The 26,274-nt window shown below is 50.7% G+C and overlaps 2 protein-coding genes and 1 long non-coding RNA gene across 4 annotated transcripts; all 3 read left to right on the top strand.

Annotated features, from left to right (window-relative positions):
* Nucleotides 1-2,911: 2,911 nt before the first annotated feature.
* On the top strand, nt 2,912-12,969 carry LOC133343608 (deoxyribonuclease gamma-like). Of its 2 annotated transcripts, XM_061553299.1 has the most exons (9): nt 2,912-2,967; nt 5,857-6,013; nt 7,112-7,200; nt 7,831-7,917; nt 8,709-8,821; nt 9,397-9,509; nt 9,974-10,128; nt 11,142-11,238; nt 12,370-12,969. In XM_061553299.1, the coding sequence occupies exons 2-9, from the start codon at nt 5,996-5,998 to the stop codon at nt 12,439-12,441; spliced, it is 744 nt and encodes a 247-aa protein (XP_061409283.1). In that variant the 5' UTR covers nt 2,912-2,967; nt 5,857-5,995; the 3' UTR covers nt 12,442-12,969. The 2 variants fall into 2 exon arrangements, with proteins under 2 accessions (XP_061409283.1, XP_061409282.1); XM_061553298.1 differs by lacking the exon at nt 2,912-2,967 and having other exon boundaries at nt 5,759-6,013.
* Nucleotides 12,970-13,835: 866 nt separating this feature from the next.
* Nucleotides 13,836-18,994, top strand: LOC133343607 (uncharacterized). The gene is made up of 3 exons (XR_009755275.1): nt 13,836-14,287; nt 16,988-17,093; nt 18,914-18,994. It is a non-coding gene; the product is annotated as an uncharacterized LOC133343607 (long non-coding RNA).
* Nucleotides 18,995-23,840: 4,846 nt separating this feature from the next.
* Nucleotides 23,841-26,014, top strand: LOC133343631 (sterile alpha motif domain-containing protein 11-like). Its single transcript, XM_061553322.1, has 2 exons — nt 23,841-24,659; nt 25,773-26,014. The coding sequence occupies exons 1-2, from the start codon at nt 23,841-23,843 to the stop codon at nt 25,956-25,958; spliced, it is 1,005 nt and encodes a 334-aa protein (XP_061409306.1). The 3' UTR covers nt 25,959-26,014.
* Nucleotides 26,015-26,274: the final 260 nt, after the last annotated feature.

Here is a 26,274-nt window from a genome sequence, read left to right as displayed (position 1 = left end):
CACTCCAATGACAATAGTTTAAAGCGATTTGAAGCATGTTTATTTGGGGGGGGGGGGGGCAGAGCTTGTGACGTCATATTTGAGGGGGGTCTGACTTTTGGGACGAGGGGGGGGGGGTAAAAAATCGTGAAAAATCGCGTGACGTCATTTATGGACGGCTCCAAGCAGTTGATTGTCACAATCCTGAACCTCATTACGGCGTTCGGCACAGACTCGAAAAGACGTGTGCCACATTGAAGATGTCTAGCCCTCCGTAGAATATATCACATATTTATGTATCTTCAGTAATCTGGATGAAGGCCACTGCTGCTATGCACTATTCCTCGACTTGTCAAATGCCTTTGATACTGTTGACCACGATATTCTACTCAAAAGACTTGGTCAACTAAAATGTTCTGACAATACAATAAACTGGTTTAAGAGTTACCTTTCAGACCGTTCTAAAAAGTCACAGTGATAACATCTCGTCCACACATTGAAATAACAAAGGATATGCCACAAAGCTCTTTGCTGGGTCCAATTCTGCTCATTTTAACAATCTTGGACTAAACTTAAATCGCTCAGAATTGAATCTCTTTGCTGATGATGTCGTGCTCGTATCGGGTAAATTTCCAAACGAAGTTAAACAGAATCTCCAAAATGATTTCAACTGAATTCAATATCAATTGTCAACACTAAAATTTCTCCTAAACACTGGCGGAGCCATTGGGCGGTGGCATGTGCCCCCCCAATGATCCGATCGAAATCCCTAATTTCGATCGGATCATTGGAGTTTATTAGTAATAAATCGGCATTTTGCGACCCCCACTGCCACTGTGTAGCATATTATTACGTGCCAGGGACTCTATGAGATGATAGGACAATAGTCTGAGTCCATAATTGGCAATAAGTAACGGCAAAGCAGTTATAAGTGACTCAGAATTGTGCGCAGTTGTGTATACAGTACACGATCGATGGCTTCGCTATCGCCGCACACGCGTCAAATAAAAAGCAAGGGATAAGTCCTTACTTACTAACAACTGCTATCATTTTTATTGCTGGAGGGGTTGCCCCCCCCCCTACCTTAAAATCCTGGCTCTGCCATTGCTCCTAAATCTCCAAAAACTGAGATAATTATCTTTTCTTCAAACAAAAATCCAGTATAATTCCCTTCACATATTACGGGTATCAGAAACAATATTGAACAAAATGCTTAAAATGTTTGGGTGTACTTATGTAGAGGTGCTAGACACACTATTCGGTAACCTGCGGGTCCACTGTGTATCAGAGGGGCAATGCAGAGTTGCCGCGCTGGGACCAACGGCCGGGGTCAGGGAGAGGTCAGAGCGGATCGTAAACACGGATTCCTGCCAGACCAACGGCCAGGGGTCAGACGAGGTAAAGAGGATCGAAACGACGGATTGTGAAGAACCAATCAGAGGGTCCCACGGGGGAGCGTGTGATTGGATAAGGACCGTTACACACGGGTATAAAAGGGCGAGCGCGGGGAGCGCGCGCGAGTTCTCACACGAAGACCGAAGCCCGGCAGAAGAAGCCAGGACCCTGGACCAAGCCTTGCAGCTCTTGTGAGAGCTCAGGCTCAGTGTCCCAGCGGTCAAGGGGAGAATAGGTCCTGGCAGGCAGGACCCCGGCTCCCAGCCTTCCAGCTCTTCTAAGAGCTAAGGCTCACGTCGTGAGAATATTTTATTATGTTTTATTATTTTATGATTTTCCTTCTATGTGACTTTACCGAAAGAACCAAGAAGAGCATACATCTCCCTTTAAAAAAAAACCTGAAGCATATTAGTGCTGGATACAACCACATTAACAATTTAATGTGAACTTTAATCCTTACCCTTGTATCTATAGTTAAATTTTAATGTGCAATTTTATTGAGGGACTGTGTTGTCTTGATGTGGTTTGTGGCTGTTTTGTTGTTTTGGTGCCTTGCCCAAGCTTGTATTTAGTGTAGAAAAATCAGCAAGAATGTATGTACTCATGCAATTTGTATGCGTTATGGTTTTTTTTTATCTATTTATAGTTACTTTCTTACCTTTTCTCTATTTTGCACTCCTATCGTTTGTATTGTTCGTTGTTGTAACTTGCTGACCCGCCCCTACTGGACATCTGTGAAAACGAGTTTGATCGCTCATCGGATTCCTCCAGGACAAATAAAGATTCTGATTCTCACATGGCGTGGCAGCCAGTGGACAGGACGAGCAAAGGTGGAGCTCTCATGTACACGCGCGAGGCGGATTGTAACATCGAAGGGCTGTGAGAGATGAGCGTGGATTTGTGTGGTCTTCATCCAGCAGTGTATGAAAATTGCTTCATGATGATCAATGAAACATGTTTGGAACGATATATATTTCTCATTGTTTAGAATCTCTCTAGTTTTATTGAGTTTTAATGTGATGGCCAGATTTGTGTCAGAGGCACCGCATATTTAAACAAACAATTACATTGATTTGAGTTGGTGCTGATATAATCTACAGCACAGTATTAATTAAATTAAAACATTTTACTCAACAACTACAGTATAGTTATCTACGTATCTCCACTACCAGCATTCCTCTGAGCTAAATAAAAGAGAATAACTTCGTAGGAAATCAACAGCGTCTGCTCTATGGTTAGACAGGCTCTCACCATAGGAACGTGGAATGCACATTGCGAACAGAGATTAGCACCGCACAGCGCTTGTTTGCACGGAGTTCCTCTGAGCCGGCACATGTAGGGCTCTGTTCTGTTATGGGCCGAGGTCGTGCAAGGCAGCAAATTGGGCTTAACCGTGCTGGCTCATCAGAACGAAAAACGCGGCGATGCAGCGGTGTTGTTGTTCTGTCAGCAGTCAGCCCGGGTCATCACGACGGCCTTTGTGCGATATGTCAAATGGCCAAATCTACACGCATTGCACACTCAGAACTACGGTGCTGTTTGTAGTACAGGTTTCACTGTGCCAGGGACTCGCTACTGTCAGTATTGAACCAGGTATGTTATCACATGTGTGTGCTTTAATTACATTTTATATTAATTACATATTCATTACATATCCTCATGGTGGGGGTTTATGTCCAATCGAGCGTGTGATAATGCGACCTTTACCGATGTGGGGCTTCAGAGGAAGAATACGATGAGGATTTGATGACTGTGTAAACCGAGGATGACGTTTTTAAGGAGTGCATTGCAGATGTTTGAAACAAGGTCAAGTTTGTAATGGAGAGGCAGGGGCCATGGATAATTAAAGTATGGACTTCCAGAAGGCTGTGTGGATGACGGGATGTGTAAAATGTGAGGGGTGGTGGAGGGGAAGCTTGGCAGGACGGTGACGTTGTAAAAACCACTCAGGAAGGAGGATGTTATTCCAAAAGGGATTGACTTTAGGAGGCTGGGAGTTTAAGGATTAGAGGCGTGAATTAAGGGTGGGAGTGTACAAGAGCATCTTTTTTAGAGAAGCAATTTTCAAATCGGTTTAGGAAATGATGGGGGGCCTGCAACCATTGGCAGTGCAGTGAGCGTCTTCGTGACGAACCCAGCGGAGGGCTCGTCGTAGGAGAGTACCGTCGTGTGCTCAGGTCAGACGCGGTGTGCCAGGGCTTCAGAGACACAGGATTCCAATTCCCCATCGAAGCTGAGCATCGAGCATGGAAAAATAATTGGACATTGAGCAGATGCTAAGAAGATGAATATTTACTGGAGACTGGGGTGGTGATCAGAAAATATTGATTTGGAGGTAGCTAGATTGGCGCCGGAGGAGCTGTAGGGAGTGAGTATCGACACAAGGAACACCGATAGGGGTAGGGAGTGACAGTCGTGGAGGTATGGAGGGGGCAGACACAGTCATGTTGGTGACATTCGTATTGCGTCTCGTGCATGACACTGGCATTGAAGTCGTGTTTGCATAAAATCAGCCTTCATACTCAACACATCACTCATCCACATATTACCCGTCACGACACACGCTCCACTCACCCAATTAACTAACGGTTGTGAAATAAATGAATTTTTACTGAGTGAACACTTGTGCTTTAAACATAGCCATCGTGTACAGCGCCTGATTCCAGGGTTTCCCAGCGAGACCTCCCATACCTGCAGCCACCACGTGAGGCTGCCCTGTGCTGTCACTGTCTCCGTCACCGCCGGGCGGACACCTCGCTGCCCGGAAGCATTCGTTTTTCTTACAAATCTGAATCCATGTGTTACTCGTAAAGTTCCCACAGCCTCTTGCACGATTAAACAAGTGGTCTCACTATTGCAATATATATTGTGACTTACCGTCCGCCCGTTGCTACGTGGTTCACAATAAAACAAGACAATCAAACGCTTTGTTTTTATGCTGTTTGATGACATTCTCAGTTCCTCTTGTCATATGCAAGTAATGTAATTGGGTGTTAATTACCATGAGGATAATGTTTGACTACGCCCAGGGGCTGTGTTAATGAGGAAAATTGCAGCGAGCGCGTAAGCATGAGCAGGGTGCACCCAGTAGTTCAGAGTGAGACACTGAGATCCCACACTGAGCACTGGGACCCATACGAGACACAGCGAGAGTCCAACAACAACAACGACGCAAGTCAAGGTAAGAAGGGTGGGTGAGGGCATCTGCGTGTCAACTTCGAGGCAAGACTTGTTGGCAACAGAGGGTTTTATTTATCCTGGAGAAATCCGATGAGCTATGCAGCTCTTTCTCACAGATGTCCCGTCGGGACGGGTCAGGCAGTTACAACAAACAATACAAAACACATCAAAGTGCAAAGTATATGGAAAGGAAGGCAAATCAATTTCTTCCCTACGGCCTCTTCGCTGGGTCGTACAGAGATTGGCAGGGCAGGGCAAGTGAGTCGAGAGTGAGAACCAAACCAAGATGAAGCGGTGGGAAAGGAAGGCAAGTTGAGTCAAGAGCCGGTTTAAGACTTATGGGGAAGGCCATCTTTAGAAAACTGGGTGGACGTTTGGCCGGATATATTGGAATGGAGACATGGACACTGCTTCTTCACTCCTTGGCAGCTGGTACAGGCTTCCGAGGAAATGTTTCAAGGGCCAGTGCGCTGTTTCTGGAAGCAATGCGTGTATGCATTTTGAACTTCTTTCGCACTGTAGTCGCCAACCGTGCTAATCTAGAGCCATGGCATCGCCCTGTGGGTGCCGCGGGTTGCCACCACCGTGGAAATTGCCAGTATTTATAAAAGAGCCTTGCACGTGAATTAACGTATGCATCTCTAAATAAGAGTGGCGTTGATGCTAAAGGGTGTTTACATGATCTGGTGACCTCCAGTTTCTCACTTCACTGGCTCACGAGACACCACGATGCTGTGCCTGTACTCCCAGCGAGGAGCGTGGCCTCTCCAACGTCTCCAGTGTCCATTGTCCTTGAAACCGGCAACAAATGTCTCTTAAATGGAGTTGTCGTGCATCATGAGCAATGTCTACGATGCAGGGACAAGGAAACACAGCCCCAAAACAAGCGATTTTTTAATATAGCATGAAAATAATGTGTGAAACTAAATATATATATATGATATAACAAGTCAGGGATATAAATGGACCTGAATGTTTGTTACAAAGTGAATTTGTATGTAAATGTATGTAATAATTACTCTGGACAGTCTCAAATGGCATAGTCCATACTGCCAGTGTCGCAGAACCCACTCGTGCCATCTGCACGAGTGCTGCCCCACTCACACGAGGAAGCCACACACTTCCTGAAGATAAGTGGCCGAGTGGCCGCACAGACACTGCACGCGCATGGAACGGGAAGTGTTTCCCAATAGCTCAGCACGGAGGCAGTCTGTGTGGCGGCTGCTGCTGCTGTGGGACTCGTGTGGAGGTGGGACTCGGGAGCGCAGGGCCCGCGTGTGTCACCGAGATGTGCGAGAGGAGGACCCCGCGGGGCCGTGCCGGTGCTCTGTGGCTGCCGCTGCTGCTGTCCCTCGTGTGTGGTGGGGCATCATCGGACCTCAAGATCTGCTCCTTCAACATTCAGACGTTCGGCCAAGCCAAGGCATCCAAGCCCCACGTGATGGAGATCATCGTAAAGGTCAGACCCAGGAGTGGCATAATGGTTAAAATACTCAACTCTTAGGCTTATTGTTTCTCTGTGGTCGATAAAATGTATACTGCTTTGTGGAATTTCTACTACTGGGTCCAGGGCTTTAAATAGGAGATGACCTCCAATCCCTCAATGCTCGTTTGAGCAGCAAAAACTTTCATATTTCATTAAAAAAGGCATTGTAACACGGTAGATGAGGATAAAATGTGTGCATTTGCTAAACTAACTTGTCGCGTAACATTTGAGTAAAACTCGGTGGCATGATGCACTGGGAGCAGAGGAAGGAATCGCTTGCAACGTGCAGTGCCCCCCGCCCTGGTGTGCGCTGAGGCGTGACAACATAAGTCCGTGCAATGTGGAGGGATTCTGCATGCATTATGGGCTCGAGCATGGGTTCGCGATGATGTGTTTGAGCGAGGGTTTGAGTATGGGATCTAGCATGGAACTGGAATCGCAATTATTTATTTTTACAACTCCTTATATGGGCAAGGGAACGCTCTGGATAACCTATATTTGGGCATGACACATCTACTTTACATGATCATAAATAGGCCTCATTACTGCAAGGACTCATTCTCTTGCTCCAGCGCCTCCACTCCGTGTTGTGGCGATTGGGCGCCGCAGTCAAGAGACGCGATATGAGATGGAAACGCGAAATTTCCACCCCTTGCTCAGGGCCACCAAGAGAGATGGTCGCTGCCCCAGTGCTCGTGGAGCCCTGAAGATGTTGTTGAGGAATGGGTGAAGATGTTGTTGAGGAATGGGTGAAGATGTTGTTGAGGAATGGGTGAAGATGTTGTTGAGGAATGGGTGAAGATGTTGTTGAGGAATGGGTGAAGATGTTGTTGAGGAATGGGTGAAGATGTTGTTGAGGAATGGGTGAAGATGTTGTTGAGGAATGGGTGAAGATGTTGTTGAGGAATGGGTGAAGATGTTGTTGAGGAATGGGTGAAGATGTTGTTGAGGAATGGGTGAAGATGTTGTTGAGGAATGGGTGAAGATGTTGTTGAGGAATGGGTGAAGATGTTGTTGAGGAATGGGTGAGCAAACGTGGAGCCCATTCCCCTCTCTCCATGTCTGTGATAGATCATATCTCGGTGTGACGTCACACTCGTGATGGAGATCCGGGACTGCAAGAACTGTACACTCCCTCGCCTTGTGGAGCAACTCAACAAGTGATGTCTCTCTGTTCTCTCTCTCTCTCGAGTGTTTGTTACACAACGCACTCTGGGGCTGTGACAAGGCCCAGCGGTAGCCGCTTGTTGAAGAGGTTCGCGGTTCGAATCTGGCAGGCCGCCCCAGTTCATACCTCGGTTGTACAAACCAGAACATACACAATCTGCTTCACAATGGCGGTTAAAGATCGCCCGACGGCATTCCAAACGAGTAGGCAATTGTGTGCCTGCGTCATGGTTCAAATTTTACAAGTTCGAAACCTGCTCAGGACGATTGCTCTTGGGGGGTGAGTGTAAGACCTCACTTGGGGGAGGTGGGGGATGAGGAGACAAGGCTGACATGGTGTGAGTAGAGTTACTGCGCGGTGTCGGGAGGGCATACGTCGTGTGAATACTTCAAAGTTTGAGTAATGTTGATTGTCACATTCACAGTTAGACCCATGAGCTCGTCGTGGTATCTTCCTCACACGCCACTGGCCCCACATATACATCCTGTACATCCTTGCTGGTCTCGGCACCGCCGAGGTTCATACAGCGGCGAGCGGCGCGGCCACCACGCTGTGCTCGTGAGGTGGGTGGACTGGCACTGTGTCCACTGCGGGTGCCCTCAATGTGCGGATCTGATTGCAGCCAGCCCGGGGGGCATCGCTACTCCTACGTGGCGAGCAAGCGCCTGGGACGGGGCTCGTACAGGGAGCAGTACGCGTTCGTGTACCGGTGAGTGGCGGCGAGACCGAGCGTGTGGCGGATTTAAAAGCAGATATAGACGACATCTGTTCTTTCTTTATGTAATGCTCACACAAGGATATGTCAGCGTAATCCAGCTATGAACTCACCTAAATCGGGTTAGTTTCCATTTGCAAAACTATAATTGATGTGTTCCCCTTTATGAGATAACTAACGGACCCGAAGTGTATTCCGTGGCAGGGTGTGCCATGCCCGACGCGCGGCTTCTCTCGAGCCATGCGGCGCTCCCCCACAATGTTGAGGTGCCATTGGCCTCTTCTGCAGGGTCAAGCCACAGCTGCCTCTTGTGGTGAACGCGGTGGAGGTGGCGGAGCCAGCGCCACGCGGCGCTGACTCAGCCACTCGCTCGCTTGGCATCAATGGAACCGCACTCGCCCCGCCACTACCACACTTAGCCGTTGTTGTGTAATGTGCCCCCAGCTTGGCTGTCAAAAACACATGACGTACACTCAACAAAACAACTCCACATGTACAAGAAGCCATCGTAATCAGTGCGTGCTATGCGGAAGAAGGGCCACTGACAAAATCGTCGCCTATCTATTTGTGTTTTTTTAAGGCCCGAGGGTTATTCACGGATGTCTTCTTTGTCTGTATCAGCGTGCAATGGTAACCGCGTGCACGCTGGTCAATAAGTTATCAAGCTTCGTGGCGTTGACGCGTAGTGGGCGCGAGTCGGATTGTGATGCATGGAGACGGCGTGGGGAGCCGTGGATAGAGGACGAGAACCACACGCAGCCCGCGTGTGCTCTCTCGTTGTCCAGGAGCAACCTGGTAAAGCTGCGTGACTCCCACCAGTACAAGGAGAACGACGCGCAAGGGCCCTGCGTGTTTCTCCGCGAGCCCTTCTCGGTGCGTTTCCACTCACCCAGCACAGGTAATGACCCCGCGGGGTTATCAGGGCACACGGGGTCACCTTCAGCGCACGCCTCTGTAATGCAGTGTCGCAGCGCAGCGTGACCTGACCTGCACCTGACCTGCACCTGGCCTGCAATTGAGAAGCTCCCACGTGTGTATGGCCGCATGTAAATACTATAATTGCGCGTCTTCACACAGGAAAGCCTCACTGAGTGGACTCTTTTTTCACATAAGTCCAGTAATTGGCAGTAGGGGGCGATGATTGCTAGGTGTTTCCCAATTAAGTAATTTGTCAAATGTGTACAGTGACACCAACACACCGATATATATATGTACGGTGAATTGTATGCATTTTGAACTTAATTCGCATCATATGTTGCCAACCGTGCTAATCGGAGCTGTGGTATCCTAATTGTATTCAAATGGAGTCACGGGCTCTGTATCTTTCACTGTGAAGCAGATGGCACGTATGTATGGTGAATACACCACACCGTTAACCAGGGCAACCTTCCGGATATGTACCGCAAGCCCCTGCAGCCAAGCGGTGAACACATTCCGGCTGGGCCGTGCCCGCCGCCCTTTTTGTTGTATCAGCGGTGCAGGATCTGATCCTGGTGGGCCAGCACACCTCGCCAAAGAGCGCCGTGTCGGAACTGCAGAAGCTGCACACCGTGTTTGAGGAAGTGGTGCAGCTCTGGGGAAACCAGGTCACGTCTAACACACACGGATCGACGGTCGGGCACACCAACACACAACCCTTACACAGGACACGCACGCCCTGTCGGCCCACTCTCAACTCACCTACCCAGAGGACACTCAACATGCGGTCATGCTCACTCTCCTACTCAACCATTACACAGACGACACCATTACACAAAGACAATATGAGGAGCGGTATTCACCGACAGTGGCTGGATGGGAAGCCACCACGCGTGTTGGGTTGGCTTAGGCCACACGGTGGGTTGTACTATACTTCTTTGCTCCCACGTCTATGCTCCCAGCCTTTACCAACCAGCACTGACCAGCGTGACGAAGTATGGTCAAATAATCCCCGCGATTCGCACGGCATGGGGAGACCCTCATCCAGTAGTGGATTGGCAGATGGCTACACAGGGCATTGCTATTGCCCTTGTGACGGTGCCGCTGCCTTGGCGCGATGACCGGCCCGCAGAACGTGATGCTGCTGGGAGACTTCAACGCCGCCTGCGGCTACGTCTCGGCCACCAACTGGTCCCACGTGCGCATTCGGGGCCCGTCGTTTCACTGGGCGATCGGGGACGATGTGGACACCACGGTGAACAAGAACACGGATTGCGCCTACGACCGGTACGCGCGGCGCCTCGGCCCACGGCGGCACGGACCGTGGGCCTCCTCCCGCAGACAGAGCGGGGGGAGGAGGAGGAGGCTGTGTTTTTGTGAAACACAGGGGCTGAGCACGGGCCCAAGTCGTCAAGCGGCGATGTTTTAGAGCCCTTCCACGGATGGACCAACACGATTTCCATCTGTCACAGAGACAGCGCGTGGCAGATTGACGCCTGCTATGTTCTGTATGGGTGCACCCATAAACACATTCCTGCGGAGGGAGCTGTTAGGGACGTTGGGTTGCTCGGTCAATGGCCAGGGTCAACGGCGGCATGGTGTATTCCGCAAATATGCTCGACTGTGAGGGAGGGCACAAGCCGGCATGAGTAGGTTAAACGTTGAGTTTTATAAGGGCACCACGGGGTGACCAGCCCCTCCCCATTCAGCCCCACCCCTCCCACCCCCCACCCACAGTAGTGGACGGATTGCATCGGTTAGTTGCAGTTGCAAATGCAGGTTTCAGATTTTGAGCCTTATGCATTTGAATAATTTTAATGTTCATAACATTTTCAACATTGTTCAGTTGCCCAGCTTAGCGTATGAGACAGGGAGACAGAAGACAGACAGGAACAAGAGAAGAGCGAGTTGGATACATAACAGACGGCAGAGGTACAAGGGAGAGAGACTAAACAGATGTAGATGTAAGCCTTATGAAGGAATCCCTGTGTGAGGGAACAGTGCATGGTGATGCTGATTGTGGAGATCTCGTCAGGGTTACACTCAGGGCACGGTTGTTAATTGAAAGCATTTACAGCAAATTGACGACTACTGTAAATAACAAATTCAGATCAAAGAGGCAGAATAACAAATGGAGCCTTACATTTGCAGACACCAAACTGACACTGTCCGAGGCTTCACCTCCGTGTCCCCCGCTATTTGTCTGCCTTCAGACTCACGCTGTGCGGAGGAATCAACACTTGTGTGCTATCGGTAATTCGGTGGGTAGCGCTGTTTTCGTTTTGCGTATTCAATGACAGAATCGTGGTGCACGGGACGGAGTTACGCAGTGCGCTGGTTGCTGGATCTGCGAGGGCGTTCAACTTCCAGAAGACGTATGGGCTCAGCAATGAGAAGGTTGGCATCCAATGCGGGTCGCTTCCCCTCGCCAGCAATGTCGTGGTGTACCACGGCTCTATACCGTCTCCGGAGACCCCCTGCTGAGCGACGGCTGGGTGGATGAAGGGATTTAACGCTGCGTCAATGACAAGTCGACAGCTCCGAGACCCCGGGTTCCATTCGGGCAGCCGTCCAAAATTGGACTGGGTTCTCAAGAGTAGCGAGTTGGTGGTCTCACCATGGTCACCATTGGCTGCACACGTTTTTTTTCTAAACTAATATTAAGAATCAAATTTAGATTTTATATGCGACGAACTCTTTTGCAGAATATATAAACTACAGTATATAAAGGGTGGGCCCCTGGTGTGGGTACAGTGGTCGATTAAAGTAGCTCAAAAGTCATTATGCGGTGCCACGTATTGAGCCATTCTCTGCTACTTATGAGAGTTCGGAGTGGAGATGTTTGTAATGCGTGATACGACGCTGATGGCACAATGCAAATTAGGATGAAAGTCCCATCAGTGAATTTCTCCAAAAGGTGAGTCTGTGTTGGCTGGGCCATGTAGCCCATGTGTCGCAGCAGCTCGAAAGGTTAGGATGATCAGACGGCTAAACAGGTGTGGTATGGGCTAAAAAAGAGATAGGCTGATGTGGTATAGAGGGACATAGGGCTGAATGAACTTACCGAAATTTGGTACCAGAGGTGCAAAGATCGTCCTCTAATAATAATAATAGTTCAATTTGTAACGCGCGCAAATTTGCAGACGTAGTGGCCGCAACTCTGTGCAGGAGGTCCTTGAAATTTGCTCATGGGCAGCTGGAGGCTGCCACTGTTCAGCAATAATGAGAGGCAGAGGAATGACACAACAATGATCAGAGCAGCTTAAATTCAGCAAAGTGGCACAGTGGGGAGAGGGCAGGTGGTTCACTTGCCAGTCACCTGAGGCACTCAACCCATCACATCTGGGTCTGTCCCGTGACCTCCCAGCGATCGTTGATACTTCACGTGATGGTCTTAAATTATACCACACCTTCGGCACGCTTAGTGGAGAATGCGGCTGTTGTTGTTGTGTTATGTGGAACTCGCCACTGTGATACCGAACTCTAGACTGTCATGTTGTGTACTTTGTGGTGGTGCTGTGTGCTCAGGCCCTGGAGGTGAGTGATCACTACCCCGTGGAGGTAAAGCTGAAGGTTCCGGTGCATCATCACGAGCTCTGATCGCTTACCAACCGCCTTGCCAACTCACAAAGCCGTCATTAACTTAACGCTCAGCTCTGGGCAGCTTTTGGGATGGGAATGAAACATTAAAGTAGCTAAGAACCCCTGAAAATTCAAGCATCGTGTCATTAAACCTGAAAAAACTAACTTTATGTAAACAACATAGAGCCGGATGAAATATGAAAATTCTCGGCTCCACAATTCCGTATTGTTGCTCTCCAAGTGACCACCTGTGGGAACAAGACAAATGGTCAGAGGCATATTCTTTGCGCAGAGAGTTTAGGGTGATATTGTGATACTGCTTTGCAATGGTTTTAAACAGATGCATAGATAAAGAATGGCATTCTAGCACAGCGGAGCGACGAGTGGGATGTGTGCAATTCTAGAGCTGTACCCTGGGCGCTCCAGATAAACCTGCAGAGGAATCTGCTCAACTGCACGGTTTCACTCCCACGGGCGTGCTGCTGCCTCGAGCCCGGGCTAGAGCAGGACTCTGGGCCTCGTCCATAAATAAAATATGTTACAGATTATTTGTGTGCTTTGTATTGCTACATTTGCGTGTGAGACTTTTAAGGGGAAAATGTTTCCGTTTTGCTGACTGCGGCTCTGCAGTGAGTCTGGTAGCTCAACCCAGCTCAAGACTGGCTCCGGATCAGCTCCACATGGCTGCTCCAGCTACCTTCAATACCCAGGGTATATATGTTGAGCTTCTTTCTTACCGTACGTAACCAACTGTGCTAATCACAGGTGCAGTGAGATTATATTCTTCACAGGATGAGCATGATCCTGTCTAAGCTACACAATACAAAGACGGTTACTACATCGCGCGCATTCGGATGCGCTTCCCGCGGACGTTTGGAATGCTCTTCCTAGATTGAAAACTAATTTGTTTAGAATTTATTTTTGTGTTTTGTGTGTTGTCCACCCCCCGCACCTCTGATTAGCACGGTTGGCTACGTACGGTGCGAAAGAAGTTAAATCAACATACATACAATTACTCGTGTAAACAGTACAATCAGGCGAATGTGTTTCAGAGTACAAGAATGTGACATCTGATTTTAATATTTTAACAGATTCATTCAGACCCATGGGTGGTGATATATGTGGCCCAGTGAGGTTCTTGGAGCGGCCTGCTCAGCTTTGGCCCCCGCATTGAGAGGTCGAGGTGCAGTTTGAAGACGAATGTGGCAGTGATGTCGTGATCCGCCGTTTAATATAAATTCCAAAACGTGATACATGCATCGGATTTCAGGCGTTCTTATAGCCACACGCAGATCAATATCTATTCCCTGTGCTGCACGCACTGAATCGCACGTTTCAGTATTTGTTTCATAAACTGTATGCAAATTATATGCTAACAAGTAAATTCACGAAAGACTCGTGGGTGACGGACACACAGAAGCTGCACAATGACCACGGCCTGCTGCACCTTGCAGCCGCTCCAGGCCCTGCCTGATGTGCGGTTTGTGCAGCGTGGGACGCACGGACAGCACCAGGGCTCTGCGCACGCCTCGGCTCTTCGTGTTTGTGCTTATCCACTGCCAGATGATCCATCTTAAATACAGTACAGCATCCCTTGCCCCCTAAATACCCAGCTGCTAATCTCACACGACGAACCTGTAGCTAATGCTCCGCTAATCGTCACCCTCGGGGTCTGCTCAGAGTCGCCCTCCAGGCTCCCTCCTCCCTCCTCGCTCCTCTGGTCATCACTTAAGGCTCGGCGTTGTCAGCCCTAATCAGGCATTAACTGAACGCGGTTTTTGTAACAAGGCTGTCGCGACCGGATCCGCTACTCGGCACCGGCCCATCTGTTGAGAGGCGCTTCTCGTCTGCGTGGAGCTGCGTGGTGAGTTGGGAACCTGTGTCATCATCACGATCACGGCATTGTGCGCCACACTCACGGCCATCGAGTGCTTGTGGGTGTCAACACTCTGGGTGACAGTCCTTGCACCAGAGCAGACACGGTGCCGCCTGCGCTGGCGAATAAGAGTGATATCCTGCTCAAATGAGCATTGAGGCGGTGCTCTCATATCTCGTTTCAGCCCTGAGCAACGCAATGATTGAGCCGCTCGCTCTCCATGATTGTGAACATGGCCGCTGATTGTGAGCACGTCGACAGAAATACCACCTGGTTCAGAGGCTTTCACCTTTGTCATCCTGCAAAGGGCGGAATTGACTTCTCCAAGTTGAACATCCTCCTCGTCCTCAGTGTTGCTCGGATTGCCGAAGTACTTCCACTAATGTATATTTATCGCGGGTTACGGTGTTATCATTTTCTGTGTGCGAACATTTGTGACTTATCAATCATCGACCTTTTTCAGATTCCCCCCCCCCCCCCCCCCCCCATTGCTCAAAATGTGACCCTTACCAAAGATGCTTTGTGTTGTGTTCTCTGAGTTGTTTTCTCATTCGTTTCCCCATCGCTTTACTTCGTGCTGTGCATTCCATCTCTAGTTTTTCTCCGCTTTATGCTTTCTTTACGGTTTCATACCATTTGTTCTCCGCTTGCTTTCTAACTTCATTCTCTGTCAATCGCTACTTTGGTATTTAATTAATGATTTAAGTGGTGACACCAGTTTCATCAATTTGATTCTGTTGGTGAGAGCGAACTACCGATTGACATCAATGTTTTTATGTGCACAATCTTGGTTGCGCCTCCAATCAGTGTTGCCTCCCTCTCTGGATTTGTGGAAGTGCAACTTGTTGCAACCATCTATATAATCACTGCCTGCATTGAGTCAGTTGGGGGCAGACACGCCTGGCACAGCAGGGGACCAGGCGGTGCATCTGCCGCTCATCTCAGTCAACCCATAGCACCTGGTTCTGTGTCGTGACCTCCTGCCAGCGGGCGTTCGATACTTTACGTAGCCTTAAAGTGCACATCGCCTGGCACAAGCGCCATTGTGACGTCACCGCCACTTAGTGGCGAATGGCGGTTGTTGTTTGTGAGAATAAACTTAACGTCGTTCCTAATCCCACCATTTGGGCTTCCTCACGTACGCGTTCTGGACTTGTCGGTGTTCGCATCTTCATGTCTCGTATGCATTCTCAACCCTCTACCCGATCCCAAACGCACAACCCATTATTTCGTCTCGGTTCCTCTTGCTGATATTTGCACTGAAGTGTCCCATGGCATTGGCGTCGTGCGTTTTGATGTCATTGAGACGTTTGTCAATCTCTTGACATATTTTCTTGAATAAACGAATGATTGTCATTTACCATTGTGCTCGATGAAAGAGCATTGATTCAGTCATCCAGGTTCGCACAAACCCAGGACTAAATATAGCATATAAATAATAAATAAAAGCACAGAGCAGCCACACTGAGATTACATGAAGAACCAATATGCTGACAGTGTGATACACCTGCGCCACAGTTGTTCACAATAAAATGAGAATGTTTTCCAAAATATTGGATTGGAGAAACAAAGGCATGAATATTGAGAGCACGTGATTCATCTCAGATTTGCGGATGACACCGTCACTGTGACTCCCAATGGCAATGAGCATCAGGAAATGTTACCGGCAGCGAGTAGAGAAGGAAGACAAAGGCTTCCAAGTTGGGTTCAGGCTAAATACGAGCAGAAGTCACGTGCAGTCTGAATGGGCGATTCATCAAGAGACGCCCAACGCAGAATCAAGTTAAATTGGGCAAAACCACTCACCCCCAACTTGCTGCCTCTACTTTTGTGCCAATTATCGACTGCAAAAATGATATAATCATCACGTGAGTGGGAGATGGGCTCCATGAAGCAAAGCCAATGACAACGGTTGAATCCCGTAACACCACGGCGTGAAATCCAAACTGAACCTCAAAGTGGCTAAGGGTAGTAGGGCATATATTTTGCTGCTTTAATCCCACGTCTAATCCTCTAATTCCTACTCCAATCATAAAAGAAAACACTCGACGCGCCTGGCTTGGCGTGTCGAGCCTGGCCGCACCCTTGCCCCACCACGCCGCCTCCTCACAGGCGGTGGGGCCCGCCGGCTCATCTCTCCCGGCGGCGCCCCTGCAGGGAGGGTCCCCGGGCCGCCCTGCGGGTGTCCAGGCGGCGATGGGCAAGTCGCTGCGCGGTTGTTGGGATAGTCACATTCAATACGAATCGGGTTTACCCTTTCTGGCAAAAAAAAACAGTTGTGTTAAGATGTTAAAACACCAAACAGAAACCCTTGCAAGGATTTGTGTCTGCATTGATCACATATACTGGTGGTGAACATGCAAACAAAAAACATGCAAGGACGATGAATATACCTCCTGCCGGAGCATGCTTTTTTATTTCACGTTCACCACAAGTATTGTGAGCGATCGGAGTGAAATCGTGAGTTCGTGGACCAGAAATCACCCCAACTGCTTCACTCTGAATTCTATCAGGTGCAGTGAAGTCGGAATTGGGTACTCCACCCCAGATGTGGGACAGCAGCAGGATTCCGGCTTTCGCTGAATCTGTCCTTTGTACATTACCAGTTGTACTGAGCCACTGTTCTCAATGCACATGACTCTGAGAATCAAAAGCACTGTTTGCATCCGCTGTGTTTGATTTCAGCAGAAACGTTAATTTCGGAACAGCCAAACGGACAAGAATCCTCAGAAGCCCCCAACGCATGAGCAGATGTCAGACCAGGCTCACGTTGTGGGCCAGAACGGGCTTCCTGGTGAGGCTTGGCTGCACCAGTGTTGTTGATGTTTTTAATGTTTTTCCATTATTGTCTGTGCATATGGGTGCCCGACTGCATGTGTGTATGCGTGTGCGTGGCTTGTTCTCCGTCTGCATTAATCTGCATGTTTGCAGTTTAAGGACGGGATTATGCCGAAGGCTTAGCCGTGATATCCAGGGCATCCGATTTGTTGCATCTCACTCATCTGGTATTCTGCTTATACTGAATGCCCGTGTCCCTCCTGGGCGTCTTTTCAGGTCTAGTTTTGCTCGTGGTCTCTATGCAGTGGCCATGTCGTTAATTAATTGACAAATACAAGCTCACCTACGCAGACGAAGATTGTAACTGGCATTTTCAATCTGTCGCATGCATTCGGTAATTCCCGTTTGTAAATGACGAAACAGCCCCATCACAACAGAAACACGAGTGCAAGCGGCTGAGTATACACGGAGAGATGGCCATCGCCGCTGGTTCTCAACCCCTTGAGTTGATGGACTACGACGACAAATTGGCCACGCATTCAGTTCTCTTGAACTGGTGGTCTGGATAAGGCTGAGCTTTTTCACAGGCAATGCTGCACTTTATTAAATCAATGTATTCGGTCTTTTTTAAATCATGGTGGCTGAGCAGAGGCTCAAATGCCCAAACCGCCAAGCTGTCAGCAACAAACAGCACGATTCACGTCCCACGTGACGATCACCTGGTTATAATGGGGGTGGTGACACAGCCCAGTGCTGCTGCGAAGGCTTGCAGTTCGAGTCCGGCCGCTGCTCCGGTCAATACGGTGGGCACATTAACCGATACAACATGCGCCGTCTGCTTCACAGCGGTCGGTGAAGGTCTCATGATGTTATTAAGCAAAGAACAGGCCATTGTATGGCAGCATCGTGGCCCATGCATGCCTGCGATCTAGAAGTAAAATGCGTCGAGATGGCAATTGCGAGCATTTGCCACCCTTGGTGGCAGCGATGATAAATCTGCAGGAGGGCTGACACTGCGAACAGAGCTGGGCGGCGCGCGCCGATCCCGCGAGCGGCGCCCGTGGTGGTCCTGCTCGACGCGCCTCGTGTGCCCCCCCCCCCCCGTGCTCCACGCACGAAGCGGCGCGTTTGCAGGTTGAGGCTGGGATTGTGCTCAGGGATTAGCCGTGATATCCAGACTGTCAGATTTGTCACCTTTCTCATCCGTTATTTCAGTTGCCCTAACCCCACACATCCCAAATGTCTCCTTTGTATAGTTTAGATGCCAGTGTCCTAAAAACTCAGTCGCATTGAATCGATGATGCTCGGGCCCTTTTTAAATCAAATTGGTGTCCATTTTGTGTGGATTTTATCTCTTGGTGCAGGACTGCCAACATCCGATGGTAAGTCGGTGATATCCAACTTCCTCCGAGATCTTCCGTGTTAGAGTACGTGGCTCGTACTCTAACACGGATGGTTGCATCACTGTGGGAGAGATCCACAAGGATCTCTCTCGATTTCTGCGCTCATAATACATGTATCAAGTTGTGAATGTGAAAGTAAATTGCTTCCGATTCATATAAATTATTAAACGAATGTTTGATATAGGGTTACGGAGCACATAGAGATGTGTAGAAGAAACAGAATAAACGTGAAATAAACGATGCAGAAAATGAGAGAGATTTTAAAAAATACTGATAATAATGACCCTAAATTCCAAAAATGTATCGATCACAAGAGAGATGATCGCGGCGAGTCCCGCCAGATGGTGGGGTGGCACACGCAGCGACGCGGCTCACGCCAGCCCCGAGTGAAAGCCCCACGACGCGACTCTTGCCGTCCGTGCCTTCGGGCCAGGTGCTGCACTGGGCCGGCGCCGAGGAAGGGAGGCGATCGAATCCACGTCGAAGAGGGCCCGAGGCATCGGCTCCCCCGCAGGTGAACGACCCCCACTGCCACTCACTCCAATACGAGGCGCTCGCAGTCGGAAGGCTGCCAGTTCAGATCCTGGTTGGGGGTTGACTCGGCCCATCATCATCATCATCGCCCCGGAGGCCACAAAATGAGTAGCGCTTGTGGGAAAGTCAGTGGTTGTTCTCTGGATAAACTCGCCCCCGCCGTAGGAATGTGACATTTGCACCACTGACTCTGCAAGGCTATAAACTGAGATGAGCACGGACGCCTCAATGCTCATTTGAGCAGCAGACAATTGCTCTGCTCTATGTTTAGTGACACACGCAATGGATGTTGCCGCATGCTCGTCGTGTGTGCGGCGCTCAGAGGGCCTGGCTGAGGTCCCGGCGGGAGACGGCCACGAACTCCCCCCGGGGCAGCGCTTCTCTCGCTGCGCCTCGGCCCTGGGCCGCGCCGCCTCCTGCCACGGACGCGACCACCACGGGCTACCTCGCCTGCACGAGCAAGGTGCGTTCGCCCCCCACCCCCCTCACGCGGCGCATCTACTACTGGGGGGAAGAGGGGGGTGACGTGGCTGAGCGGTCGCACCTTCGAATGAGGCAGCCCAGCCCGGCTGAGACTGTGGCAATACTGCGCGCCGTCTGCTTCACCTGTGGGCATTAAAGATCCCGTGACGTCGTCCAAAGAGGGCTCGGCCATTATGTGCCGGTGTCCTGGTCCACATTTTTTTAATTGCACCCCCAATTACTCAATTGCGATGACACACAGCAGCAGTCATGAATGCACTGCTGGCAGACGAATGCCCACCCCTCATGGCCACTGGAAGGCTTCCACTGGGTGTACCCTTTGAATGTTAAATGAGATGCAATGGAAGGCGGTTTAATTTGCTGAGATGTTTATGTAACGTATAAATGAAAATGTAAAAGAATAAACGGTACACAAAAGATTTTTACACGCGCCACCATATGCACGTGCCGCGAGCGGTAGCAGCGACATTGGTGACTTGACGCTGACTCCGGGCTTCGCCGCTGTTTAGCATTTCCAGATTTGGAGCGGTCGTGTTCTTCGTCGGCGCCGTCCTCTCTTGCGTGGGCCCACGACCCCCACGGCCACGACGTGCAGGAGGTCCTAGCGACGGGGCCAGTGGGGGCCCGGAGGAGACTGGGGCCCCTGCCTCTACAGCAGCAAGAGCAGCAGCAGTTCCTGCCGCAGCCCAGTCTAATTCAGCAGCAGCAACTCCAGCTGAGGCACCAACTTCATCAGCAGCTGCATCAGCATCCGCATGGGCTGTTTGTGGAAAGGTAGCCACGGCGTGAGGATGCAGAGAAAATAACACCATCTTAAAATGGAAATGGCCCTTCTTCATAGCACATACTTTTAAAATATATAGCATGTGCTATTCAGAAGGACCATTGCCCTAAACGTTGCCCGTTTTATTATTTCCCTCACCAACCCGACCACTCGTGCTTCATGACAACCGGATTGAGGTTTAACCATCGATACTTCAATGGGAGAGGTCAGAGGGGCTGTGCCTCCATAACGAACTCTCAGTCATGAATTAGCAGAGGTTGTGGCAGTACCCCGCTCGCTGGTGACCCCGACTCGCTGCATCCTCGTTTCATCAGCGTCGCTGTGTCCCCGTGTCCCCGCATCCCCCACGTCCCCCATATTCCGCGTCCCCCATTTAGCCGCGTCCCCATGTCCCCGTCTCCCTGTCTTCCCGTCCCCGTGTCTCTGTGCCATCACGTCCCTGTATCCCCGTGTCCCCGTGTCCCCGCGTCTCCGCGCCGAGCAGGCAGATGGCACACGCGGCGCTGTCGCTGTCCCCGCCGGCGGTCGCCCGCTCCGCGCTGGGCGCCGCGCCGCTGCACGCTCCCTTTCTGCCCGGGTCACCGCTGTGCCCCACAGCTGCAGCAGCAGCAGCAGGCGAGTGTCTTAATTACAATTTTACGATAAATGTAAAAGAAAAGTGAATTTGAATGAGCCAACTTTTTCATGTGTTGATTTCTTCTGCACTGCGGCTGTTTTTGCTTGATTTCTGTTTGCTTCAGTTTAACACGTAAGCTTTCGCGACCAATATCTATGTTTTTTTGGTTAAATCGCGTAAATATAAATGTGTCATTATCCCAACACCACCAGACACAGCCAATTAGTAAGGTTTGTCACGTAAACAAAACGTGCCAATTAGTTACTACTTCAGCACACCCACAAGTCTTGGTAGCACACGCCCCGCTAAGACAGAAGGCTTAAGCGCGAAGGCAGTGGCCAAGGGTCACTGTCCACCAGTGCCAAGAAGTCAGAGAAGCAGTACCTCCTAGCCCAGTTGGGAGTGACGTGAACCGTCCTGACCCCATCCCTGTGCACCTACTGGAGCACCCTGGGTATCAGGGGAAATGGCAGGAACAGATAGGCAAGACCCTGGTCCCATGGACATGTCAGGGCATCTATGGTGAAAGCCGCGGGCTGACGGTAGATCAACCACGGATGCAAATCAGTTGGCGGCAGGCAAGCCAAAGCGCTGCATAAGCTAATCAAAAAACACCTGGTGTAGAGACCACGCGCCGGAAGCTAAGGTCTCACTGCTTAGTCATTCGGCGGTGAGGATCTCGGTTCAAGCCAGATGCCTGGCCATTAGATGAACCCTGTGGGCCTTGACCCAGCTATGGAGAACTCCCTCATGAGAGCATGGTGATGGGAAGACCCATGCCTGTTCACCATGGCAACAGCTGTCACGTCACAGCCGAGGACCCGCTTGTCTGAGGCTATTGCGCACAGATGGAACAGTGCCAGATGAATCGCGCGGAGGTCGATGACGTTGATACTGGGGGGATTGTCAGCAGATCAGGTCCATCTCGACCACAAGCTGCTCGTTGAAGAAGCCCAGAGGCTTCCCCTGGTTGACATTGGCTGGAAGGGCTCACCAGTGGAGGTCCCTGACTGTCCGGAGAGAGGCCTATAGTGCCTGAGACTGGGTCCCATGGTGCCAAAAGACACCACTGCAGGACTCGCATGCGTAGGCAGGTCCAAGGGAGGACATTGATTGTGGCAGACAGGTGGCCAAGGAGCATCAGAAAAGACCGGGCCGAGCCACCACGAGTGGTCAACAGAGAATCAACCCAACCCAACATGAAGAAAGCCCAAGCCTGGACTGTGTTGAGGATAGCATAGGCGTTGCGAGGGGGACAGATGACACTTGGCCCCATTGAAGACAAAGCCATGGGCCTATAGAGCCAAGATCACCACCCAGACCGAAGACTCCAGGAGCTACTTGGTGACCTCCCAAATTATTAAGTCGTCCAGGTAGGCATAGATGTGGTGGGCCCACCGCCTTAGCATGACCACAAGGACCATCAGGACTTTGGTAAAAAAGAAAAAAACCCGGAGTAAAGTGAAAGACACGGAACTGCCAGTGATGATCCATAATGCAGAAGCAGAGAAATCAGTGGTGATTAGCGAGAATGGAGACATGCAGGTAGGCATCCTTGAGGTCTATGACCGTGAGCCAGCCCAAGGGTTGGACGGCCCTTGCCAAGGAGGCCAATGACTCCATCTTAATTCGCCTGTGTGACTGGCGTCTCTGTGTGTGTCCCAGTCGGGGGCTATGGGTTTCTCCCACCCAGCCCAGCCGATCTACTCCTCTCCCAGCAGCAACAGCAGCAGCAACATGGGATCCTGCGCAAGCACAGCCTGGCCCGGTGAGCATGCCCTTGACAACATAAACAACTTCTATATGATATGAATTATGTATTAATGCAATCAATTAACCATTAAAAAACGTTCATTAATATAACCAACTATTTTAAAAAAACCCTAAAGTTAAATTAGCAGCATAATTGTACAATTTCTAATACATTTTCAACCCTTTTCATGTATTTCAACTGATCAAACCCATATTGTACAATGTTAACATTACGATATTTGTTTATTCAAGTGATTGTTTGCATGTCGTTTATGTGCTTGCTATGCATGTGTTGTGCAATAACACCACGCGGAGACGAGGATTACTATAAGGGCTGTTGCCGTTTATTAAAACACTTCCACACTCAGCATCCACACTCATACCAGTGTAGGTGCACTCTTTCTCGGTCCTTCACCCGAACATTGATAACTATTTGGACCCTACCCCGGCTATCCCTTTGGCTCTCTCACTCGTCTGCCTGGAGCGGGGGATCAGCCAACACCGCTCCGCGACGAGGAGAGAGACCCCACTCCAGCCGGTCCTTACCCTGGCCCCCAACGACGACCACGCTTCCATCCACTTTCCCAAAAGTGCTTTCCGAAAGCCCCTTATGTAACCCGTGACGTTACGTCACCCTTGGCCCCGCATGCCTCTCAACACGCTCGCACCTCCTTCCGCTCGCCGACTCATTGGTTACTTACAATACTCCTGTACACATGTGTAAATCAACAAGTGATGTTGACATGAGTGTTTATTTCATACAAGTAACTTCATTGTTTTTCTCACTTCAGGTTGGAAATGTCGGCCGATATCCTACGGCAGAAGGAGCTCGAGAGCCTGCACAATCACCAGAGGCTGCTCGAGGCTCACTCACACCTGCAGTCCCACCCTCACTCATTCCCTCCACCCCTCTCCAACCCATACCCTCACCAGCACACTCACCATGTCATCGGTGGGAACTCAGCAGAGACCGCGCGTCACAGCGCGCTAATGCTACTGCAGCAGCGGCACTTGCAGCATCAACTGAGCCATCGGCATCAGCCGCACCTCCTGACGCACCAGCTGAGTGTGAGCCATGCTCGCGGGCTGCTGCTGGCCAGCCGCGCTTCACACCCCTTGGGAAGAAGAGGTGTAACGCGAAAGTCATCTGGCCAAAAAGTCACGGCGTACGTTACCCAAGATGCTGCGCCGATGGCAGTGATGAAGAGAGAGGCTCGCTCGCTGGAGGAGAACAACAGCGACAACGGCAGCTGTGACTCAGATGGAGACGGACGTGAAGGGAAGGAGCAGCGGAGCGATCGGGGCGATACGCGGCACGGCCGCGACCTCTCGGATGCCTCGATGGCGGCACAGGGCGGCGATGCAAGCGACGTCGGTTCAGGTTCACGGCGCGCTGAGGCCGCGGGCAAGAGCTCCCAGGAGAGTTTGTCAAAACCCTCAGCCGCTCCTCTGCTCACCTCCTTGTCCCCATCGCCGCAGACCTCGGTGTGTCCGCGCCCCTCTTCCCGGCCCAGCTCTCCTCGCCTGCCATCCGTGGCTCTGCATCACTCGGCGCCGGACGCCATGGAGGCAGCAAGGAACCCCGCAGTGATAGCTGTGGCCACCGCAAGCGGCACGACCCGCTTGCCGGCAGCCTCGCAGTTTCTGCTGTTGCCCTCGATACCCGGGCCGTCAACCTCACCGTCAACCTCACCGGCACACTCTTCAACGCCCCCCCTGAGACACGGCACCACGTCGGCGCCTCTGCCAAACATGGGCCTTCCCCGGCACGTGGGTTACGCGAGGAGTGACCGTATCGCGACATCCTCACCAGGGTTTCCCTCCGCGCTGTCCCCGTTGAGCCACGCGAGGCCGGCGCGGCCCGGGAAAGGGCCGGGCGAGGAGATGGCGGAAGACGGCGAGCCTGGCACTATGAGCGCCGCGGAGGAGGAGGAAGACATGAGGGCGTGGAGCGTGGACAACGTCTGCACCTTTGTTGCTGCGATGCCTGGGTGTGCGGAGTCTGCGCAGGTGCGCAACGCCTCCCCAATGGGCAGCTTTATCTATATATATAAAAGGGAAATTTGTGAATGTGTCTGTTCGAAATGTTTAGCATACTTCCAAACATGCAACAAACTTGAAATTTGGCATGTGGGTAGCTTCAGAATGTACATAATGCAAAAGTATAAAAATAGACTTTTGAATTTTTGGGGAGGGGGGGGCGCAATAATAGATATAGTTTGCACGGCAAGTGAGTGGTGACGTCACATTTGTGATGTCACCAGCATGCGGCAGCGTCATGCAGTGTGCGTGCCCACCCTCAACGTAGGCCGTGTATTAATCCAAGACAAGAATCCAAGTCTCGGGCGAAACTGGGTAGTAAAGCTCGTCAATAATAATAATTTCATTATTAATAATGATTTACTTACTTATCCAGGAGAGCCACATGGGGTCCTGCATTTGTTTTTTTATTTTCAAATGTTTACACTCAATCAAGGTTGAGTGTTTATACAAGTGGGAGGAAACCGCCTTGCACGAGGGGGCAAGGCGGTTTCCCATGGGAAGGGAGGGGGCAAGGCAGATGGGAAAATAATGGCGATTAGTCCACTCGCTGTACTACCGTCTGGAAAGCCAGGGTATGAGCAACTCCTCGACACGCATAGGAAGGGAGTTTCACAGCAATTGTGGAGCGATCTACCAGCCCTCGCCTCGACAACGCTGGATTAAAGGAGGGCACCACATCGCCATTCCCCGACACCACTACCATCACCACCATCTTCATTGAACCACCGCCACCTCTCACAATCCGGCGATGCGAACAGCCATTCTGCACGTGCACATGAACCGATCTCATCGCTCCATCTCACTCAACTTGAACTCATCTCCTTGGTGGACGTGCGCTACGAACCCAGCGACCCAAGATCGTTTCCAACTCATGGCCAACATTGGTCACGAATATCTAAACCAGTCCTGGGCCTCCCCTCAGCAGACCAGGCCTTAAATTCATACCTGGTGAGGTGTGTGTACACATCGCCACTGGGAAGACAAAGGTGTGCCGTGTCAGCATTCATAGGCGCAATTCGCCAACAGCACTTGCCCCAACAGTCTGCTAAGTCTTTGTGTGCACGCGTGTGTGGCCTGCAGGCGTTCCGCCACCACGCCATTGACGGAGAGACGCTGCCCCTTCTCACAGAGACACATCTCCTGTCCACCCTGGGCCTCCGTCTGGGTCCCGCGCTCAAGATTCTCACCCAGGCAGGGTCCCGCGTCGCACGTAGTGAAGTAGGAAAACGTGCGCACTTCATGGAAACCAACATTTCTACCCTGTGAACAGACGTGTCCGCTGCGTGTGCGAGAGGTGTTTGATGATGCATGCGTGTGTTTGCTCCGGGAACTGCAGGTGGCCAGAAAGGTCGACAGAATGGTTTGCGTGACCGATATCACCACTGCAGCGTCTGTGCGGGCCACAACTGCCACCGATACAACCGCCGCTCCTGTTGATGCCTTTGTGAGTGCATATCAATCTCCTCTACAGACTGAACCTTTAGACCAAGACTCTCTACAACATTACCCCGAAGACTACAACACAATAATTGAGAGTTATCCCGAAGCATCTACGAGAGCCAGCTGTCCCATGAAGCCGTAC

This window comes from Lethenteron reissneri, chromosome 18 (genome assembly GCF_015708825.2).
Source record: "Lethenteron reissneri isolate LAM-NWPU_2019-01 chromosome 18, ASM1570882v1, whole genome shotgun sequence".
Lineage (NCBI taxonomy): Eukaryota > Metazoa > Chordata > Hyperoartia > Petromyzontiformes > Petromyzontidae > Lethenteron > Lethenteron reissneri.
Note: the sequence above shows the minus strand (reverse complement) of the source record. Positions and strands in the feature narration are given on the sequence as shown.

Excerpts from the sequence above, each read along its gene's own strand:
- LOC133343608 (XM_061553298.1), top strand. The coding sequence starts at position 5,843 with ATGTGCGAGAGGAGGACCCCGCGGGGCCGTGCCGGTGCTCTGTGGCTG. Across the intron at positions 7,918-8,708 it reads CAGTACGCGTTCGTGTACCG|GAGCAACCTGGTAAAGCTGC; the intron begins GTGAGTGGCGGC and ends CTCGTTGTCCAG. Across the intron at positions 10,129-11,141 it reads ACGGATTGCGCCTACGACCG|AATCGTGGTGCACGGGACGG; the intron begins GTACGCGCGGCG and ends ATTCAATGACAG.
- LOC133343631 (XM_061553322.1), top strand. The coding sequence starts at position 23,841 with ATGGCAGTGATGAAGAGAGAGGCTCGCTCGCTGGAGGAGAACAACAGC. Across the intron at positions 24,660-25,772 it reads GGTGTGCGGAGTCTGCGCAG|GCGTTCCGCCACCACGCCAT; the intron begins GTGCGCAACGCC and ends TGTGGCCTGCAG.